The 7,599-nt window shown below is 48.5% G+C and overlaps 1 protein-coding gene across 1 annotated transcript in view; it reads left to right on the forward strand.

Annotated features, from left to right (window-relative positions):
- The first annotated feature begins 1,905 nt into the window (after nucleotides 1-1,905).
- Nucleotides 1,906-7,599, forward strand: part of IGFBP5 (insulin like growth factor binding protein 5) — a 25,879-nt gene continuing 20,185 nt past the window's right edge. The window contains exon 1 of the mRNA XM_027873621.1: nucleotides 1,906-2,915. Within this exon, the coding sequence (XP_027729422.1) occupies nucleotides 2,582-2,915 (334 nt within the window). The 5' untranslated portion in view covers nucleotides 1,906-2,581. The remainder of the gene's footprint in view (nucleotides 2,916-7,599) is intronic.

Genomic DNA, 7,599 nt, shown 5'->3' on the forward strand with positions numbered 1-7,599 from the left:
CTGGACTCAGCTGAAATGGTGTGTAAGTAGTACACAACAAAGTTTTTCTACTTTTTTTCTAACCCGTAGCAGACCAAAAAAAGTGAAAAATGCATAGTCAGGGGTGGGGAGGAGGTCCCCAACTCCTCCAAATCTCAGCTATAAGGGAGAAACAAAGAGAAAAAAGCCTAGAGCCATTTAAAACTATAGAGATACATAGATGTCTGTATTCTCCCCCACTCTGTTTGGGAAGAAGGAAAAGTCCGATTTTATATTTCAATGCCTTGTTCCTTAATACCTCCTATAGCAAACAGACAGGTGGGAGGGAACGTGGGAACGTTAGCAACATAAAATGGTCATCTACTCAGCATGGCCAGTGAGTTAAGTATTTTAAGTAAACTCTGCTGAAGTTTTTTTAATCATAGATAAGAGTGCAGTCTAGTGGCAAATGCTATGAAATACAGCCCCTGGTCTGAAGGAAATTTCATAAAGAAAGGAGAGAGAAGGCAGAGAGGGATAGCTCCTATCCACTTCCAAACTAAAAAAAAAAAAAAAAAATACCACCTGGAAATTATTGGAAAAATTTCCTGGGTTTCTGAAGCTCATTTCCTAAATCAATTTCAGTTCAGCTCCAATTCAGTACCTCTGCTCCAGCCTGAGGTTTCCCTGCATTTTATTGAGAAAAGTCTGGGAGGAAGATTGGGTTAGGCCAGCAAGTGTCCTAATTGTGGTGGGTTTCAGCTGGTCTCATAACATTTCTGGTCACAGAAGAGGGACCCTAATCTACACAGTATATCTGTAAGTGGTTATCTTTATTCCAAAAGGCAGGCTCTCTCTCTCTCTCTCTCTCTCTCTCTCTCTCTCTCTCTCTCTCACACACACACACACACACACACACCCCACTCTATCTAGTTGAAAGTCCTTAGAAATAAAGCTGAAAGAAACCCAAAGGGGATGGCAGTATAAATCCAACAAGCTTATCCACCCAAAAGAATATTCCGAGATTATGCTCTACTTCATAAGGCAGATTTACAAATGACTAGATTTTCTCACCAGTAATCTCAATTGTTTGGCTTTCCTAAACAGTGAATGTTACATTAATTCTTTCCTCACTGCTCACAACATTAAATTGTGTGTTGTCCACTGCCTCAAAAAAAAAAAAGAAAACCACCCACAAACCTGTTCATTCATACACACTGCCCTTACACAGAGACACAGGCCAAGTAAGGGGGAATTGGGGCTCACAAGCATCCCTGTTCCAATAACATATCCCAAAGGGAATGAATGGTCACTTAAGAGAACCAGGTGAACAGAAATTTGCAAAGTTTCCCAAAAAATCTTTTTTTCTTTCTCCTTTTTAAAAAAACTCAGCCCACCACCTCCAGCCACCGCCTCACCCCCCCCCCAACCCCATCTTCCCAAACCTTACATGGTAACTTAAATACACATCAGCAAACAGCCGATTTGCAAGGCTTAGAAAAGATTTTCTTCGACTCTGTATATATAGAGTTGGCTAAAACTGAACTGCTTCTCCCTCCAGCTCCCTGAGCCCGGGGTGTGTGAGTCTCGGGGTGGGAGTGGGGGTGAGACAGAGTTACATGGCTTATTGTGTCCATCCCTGCAAGAGAATTGGTTCTCCTTTCTGCTTGACCCGCTTTCCAGCAGCCCAAATCCTGCGCCCCTTCCTTACATTCCGGGGGGAGGGGTGGTGTTCAAGACTAGAGGGGTAGCCGGCTCGGTCTCTCGAAGTCCTCGCCCCACCCCCCAGGCCGTGTGAGTGTGCGCTGCAATATTGCGCGAGTTGCTGGCATCTTTTCAGACTGGGTGTCGTGTGCTCTCGGGTTGCAGCGAACGGCTGGCCGGCAGCCAGGGGGACGTCTATTTAAAAAAGACAGCCTGCTCGGCAATAATCAGTCTCTTTAGAAACTTCTCCAGGGGAAAAGTGTTGGGAGAGCTACAAAGTGGTGGTGCTTTTATAATAATTTTCCCCCTTCCTCCTCCTTCCGCAGGACTCTTATTCGTGCTTTGCAGAGAACCTGACGATTTGGAAGAGGTGGTGGACAGGAGAAAAGAGGGGTTTTTATATAGTAAAAAAATTCTTGCTTATACTTTTTTTTTTTTTTTTTGGTCAGGCAGCCTTCTACCTGCTCCGTGGCAACCCCGATCCACTTGATGCTCGGGTGTGAGCTTAAATTTTTAAAAAACTTCTCCTCCCCATCCTTCAAGCAAATTTTCCGGTGGTTGCTTTGGGGTGACCTGTCTTGTGGGGCTTTTTTTCACTTTTAAAAAGGCAGGTGAGCTGGGATTTGGGGGGGTTATTTTTCCATTCCTCTTTATCCTTCCACCTGGTGATTTTTTTTCTTTGCCCCAAACTGTTGCAAGCTTTAATTCTTGCAACTGAGACCAGCTCTCCCATCACCTCAATTTTTCTCCTTTTTTAAACCCCTGGTAGGGAGAGGAAAAGGAGGAAAGCCCTTGTCTTGTTTCCAAGACAATAGGTAGCTGGGTAGATATTAAGACTCGGCCCTCCATACACACACCCTGCCCCCACAGTCTCCCCAGTCCTGCACCGTGCCCCAAGGTAAGGGGGATCTTTAGGAAGATGGTGCTGCCTACGGTGTTCCTGCTGCTGTCCGCCTGCATCGGAGCAGCCCAAGGCCTGGGCTCTTTCGTGCACTGCGAAGCGTGCGACGAGAAAGCCCTGTCCATGTGCCCCCCGAGCCCCCTGGGTTGCGAGCTGGTCAAGGAGCCCGGCTGCGGCTGCTGCATGACCTGCGCGCTGAACGAGGGGCAGTCGTGCGGGGTGTACACTGAGCGTTGCGCCCAAGGGCTCCGTTGCCTCCCCCGACAGGACGAGGAGAAGCCCTTGCACGCCCTCCTGCACGGACGCGGGGTCTGCCTGAACGAAAAGAGCTACCGCGAGCAAGCCAAGATCGGTGAGGGAGCCTTATACTCCGGGTCATTCATTGCGCGGCGGGAGGCTAGCAGGGAAGTGCTTGAAACCCACAATCTCCCTTTCCTTTGCAAGTGGCTTGGAGCCAGCCTGGACTTGGGTGTTGGGAATTTTTTCTCCACGATACTGGAGGCACCTGCCCAATCCTGCCGCTCTAGGCTGCTTCGCAACCTCGCGGATCCCACTTCCCCCATTTTCTCTTTGATGTTCCCTTACCCCCTCCCAACTGCTGATCTCAGCTGGGATTCTCTACTCCAACTCCTGACACCCCCAGACTCCAGGCTGGGGTGGTGCTTTCTACCATCCCAGCACATTAATTTTCCACCCACCCACCCATCCCCCCTTCGCAATTTGTTCCTAACTAGAAAAAAGAAATGGTCCGCCGAGAATCTGCTTTAATTAGAGAGGGGGGCATTCTTTTCTTTGCTGCTGCACCCCTTGCCACCCCTTCTCTTTCCCTTTCCCCCGCTCTCCGTCCGCTTATATAATTCTCAGGACCCCACCCTCATTACTAATGGCAAATTGCTTTCGAGAAAGCTGTTTTTATTTTTATTTTTCGCACTCAGGATCAGTGCTTTTGAACTTGGGGTGAATGATAGGCTTTAAAATTCAAAATTCCTTCTCTTTCCCACACCACCACCACCTCCCTCTCCGCGCGCACCTTCCCGCCTGGCCTTGGCTCGCTGCCCAGTCTCCATCAGCAAAGAAGGAAAGCTGGGCTTGCTTCTCCTGGCATTTTCCTACTCGCTCTTCCCCAGCAGCCCCAGAAATTTGAATTGTACCGCGGGGTAAAGGTGAGGGTGGGAAGGTGGCGGGAGAAAGATTGGCTACTCCGAAATCCAACCTCCTCCAGCTGCTCTCCACTCCACCCCTCCCAGTCTCCATCTATAATACTCCCAACCAAGCGTTCGGCAGATCCCTACGCCCTGGGGAGTAAGTGTACTGGGGGTCAAGAACATATTATATTCAAGAAGAGGTGGGGGGAGATGCGGATGGGGGGCCACACTCCAGAATTGTTGAAGTTTGTGCAGCTAAGACTCTCAACCTGTAACTTCCGCCCCCCCTCAAATCTCCCCCTCCCCCGCCCTTGTCGAGCATCCTGCAGTTCTTGACAGGGTTCGGGGCTCAATGGGGAAAGATCTGGGGCTCTTTCCCCGTCCCATCCCCTTTCGACTTTACCTGATCCTTAAAAAGAGAGGGTGGGAGGAAAATCGAGAGAGGAACCTGAGCCAGAGGTCCCAGATCAGAGCCATGGGCACGTCCCGCCCAGACTGACTGTAACTGACTCCTTTCAGAGGGGGTTAGAAAAACTGCGCTTAGAAATTCTGAACTTGGAGAAGTCTGCTGGCTCAGATCCCGGTGCACCTCCCTCCCCGCCCCCCAACCCCAGCCCCAGCCATTGTTGCCTCCCACCCCCACCTCACTGCACGACCATACATTCTAACCCCGCACACACTCTTTTCCGTAGTGCATGCAGTGCAAAGGAGTTGTGGTGTCCGGGAGCCGTGTGGTCGCGGTTGCCAAACTCTTGAAGGCAGGTCGGCTTTCCCGGGTGACATCTTGTGGCTTGAGTGTCCAGAGGGTTGTCTGCCCCTATCCCCTGTTCCCACCCCGGCCGCCCTCCTAACTGGGCTTGGATCAACAAGTAATTCCAGGGGTTGCATTTTGAAAAAGGTGGTGGGGGCCATGGAGAGGGCGAGGCTCAGGGAAGGTGGCCCAGAACCTGGTTATTTTTATTAGGAGCAAAAAAAAAAAAAGGGCGGCCGGACTGGCCTTGATCCTCAGAAATGTGAATTTGAACTAGCTTAGCGCCGGGGAAAAGGTATGAGTTGATTTCCTGTCTTGGAACCTAGCACGCTGTGTAATAACCTGGTCACATTGAAACTATGCAAAGTATCCCCAAACAGAGTCATGCGCCGCGTGTGTGTGTGTGTGTGTGTGTGTGTGTGTGAAAGGGAGAGAGACTGTTGGTGGAAGGGCTAGGGAGATAGACATTCAAGGAGAGCAGCTTGAAGGACCCTGGAGTCCCAGTCCTCCAAGAGCGTAGGCTGTTTCCTAAGCGTGATGCTACCAGAAACTGCTGCTCCCCTCCCCCACCCTCATGCCTTCGAGCAACTGGCTAGTGCCACCCCGTGAGCAAGGGGGCTGGTTTCCCTTGTCTGGCCAGGCTTGCTTCCCCGCCCCCTCGCTCCGCCTTCTTATGCGCGCCCCTCCTGCCCCACCCCCACCGCCCCCGGAGCAGGTGTATGACTTACGTGAGCTGGGTGGCTTTGCCTGAAGGTTTCTTTTTTTTTTTTGAGAATGGGGTCTGGCCACATCTCGGAATCACAAAATGTTCAAATATTCTGGAAGGAAACGTAGACATCATCTATCGCCCGGCCCCAGCCTCCCCCCCCCAACAATTTAAAGGGGTTCCTGCAAGATCCAGTGTTAGGGACAGAGCAGGATGGTTTAGAATAGCTTTAACCAGTTTGTGGCAGAGGGAAGCTATGTCGGCAGGGAAAGAAATAAGATTCCTCTTCTGCAACCCCCAGCCTCTACCATCCCCTACGCTTCCACTCTTTTGAGAGATGGGAGTGTGAGGGAGGGAGTAGAAGGAGAAATGTACAAAGTGACTGGGCTTGTTCCCACCACGGGGAAAAAAAGACCATGAAAAAAAAATCACCATTTCTGAGGTCGGAACGAAGGAGGTGGAAAGCAGCCATGGCTTCTCCAATGTAAAGTGTGAGAATGAAAAAGAAAGGATTGCAAAGTATATCTTCATAGGCGTGTTGCTGAGCAACTAGAGGGAGCTCAAGAGCCGGATTGCTATCACCCATTTAGCCACAAGTCCAAAGGCAGAGAAGGAGCCTGAGACAGAAGTGTTAGCTAAACAGTCAAGATTTGAGACAAAAAATTACAATCACAGCATACTAACCTATACAGAGATATAAACAGTGATTGTAATCCATCAATCAATCAGCAACAAGCATTTATTAAGCACCTACTGTGTGCTGTGCACTGTGCTAGACCCAGTGTGAGATAATTAGGCAATTGATGGGGTGGAGATGGGGGGGTTAAAGGATAGACTTTTGAAGTATTACACCTTACTTTTGGGCACAACCCATCATATGCCTTTATGTATCAAAGCAAGATTATGTTTGTGATAGATAGATGTGTGTCTGTGTGTGTGTGTGTGACAGAGAGAGAGAGGGAGAGAGTATGGTGAACCTGAAAGACACAGAGGGAACCTAGATTTAAGCTAAAAAGGGAGCTATGTACACAGAGACCAAGTTTTATGATTGTATTGTATTACAATAGCCAAAGCAGTTCCCATATGTATTTCCATTACTGAAATGTGAATGGGGGGTGTACTACATCCCCATAGGATGTCTAGCATTACAGAAAGGGGAGACAAGATTGTCAGCCAGGGAAAGGGCCAGGTGTTGGGAGGGAGTCTAGTGGAGAATGGTTGTGAAGATGAAGGGCAGGGCTGCTTTTTCTGTATTTTAGTAATTCAAGTTTCTAACCTATTCAGGAGTTGGAGCAGAGAGAAATAGCTTGTATCTAATATCAATTTATGGTTCAGAAATTGTTATACATAAATTTGATCCTCAGAACAACTCTTTGAGATAGGCAGGAGCAAGTGTTAATTTCCATATTGTACAGGTGTGGAAACAAACTCCCATGAATCGACTTTATTTACTGTCATGGGTTAGCAAGTGTCAGATGTGGGACTATACTACACTGATTTTTATCTGCTCAGGGGACACAGGAAAAAATCATCACCTAATCAAAAACTGGGGACCTCATCATGAGGGATTTGGGGGTATGGAATTGACAGCCTTTTGGCCAGCAGGTGGGTAGGGTGGGGCAAAGTGTCAGCAATTCCTCTCACTTTCTGGCTTCCATGGTCAGCCTAGCTACAGTTCCCTGCCTAGTCAAAGAACCATGTGGAAACTGAGTTCCAGAGCTCGTTTTATTAGCCAGATTCATGTCGACTGAGTTGAACAAGCTCATGGAAAAGTGAGGGAGCCAGATTCCTTCTTCCTTTCCTTTCCTTTAAAAAAAAGGTCTTTGAAAGGTTTCCTAGTGAGCCAACCAGCTAGAACTGGGAGAGCAACAGACAGATTAAACTCTAACTAGATTTTTTTCCCTTTTTTTCCCAATTTCCTCTTTTTTTCTTTCTTTTTTTCCTGCTGTGTCAGCTCAAACAAGAGAAGTATGCAGTTCAACAGAGAGAGCTACCTTTCTCCCTTTTTCTCCTTTTTTCTCCCATAATACTTCTTTCTCCTTTCTCTATCTGCCCCACCCCACCCCCTTTTCTGTTCCTCCCCTGGGTTTCTTCTTTGGCTTTGCCATATGGGCTCCAGCTTTCACAGACATAGGGAAACTGTAGATTGAAAGACTGGAACATGAGTTGGGGGGTGGGGGAGGGAAGGGGTCAGGTATAACCAGAGCAAAAGCCTGGAAAATTGTATTAAGTTCAGGGTTAGGGGTCAGAGTGAAGGTCAGAGCAAAGATCATGGGAGCAGAGAACCGTTGCCTATGAGGAAGAGGGGAAAGAATCTCTCTCTCTCTCTCTCTCTCTCTCACACACACACACACACACACACACACACACACACACACACTCTCTCACACTCTCTCTCTCTCTCTCTCTCTCTCTCTCTCTCTCCCCCCCCCCC

The sequence above is a fragment of the Vombatus ursinus genome, unplaced genomic scaffold (assembly GCF_900497805.2).
Source record: "Vombatus ursinus unplaced genomic scaffold, bare-nosed wombat genome assembly UNPS02014802.1, whole genome shotgun sequence".
Taxonomy (NCBI): domain Eukaryota; kingdom Metazoa; phylum Chordata; class Mammalia; order Diprotodontia; family Vombatidae; genus Vombatus; species Vombatus ursinus.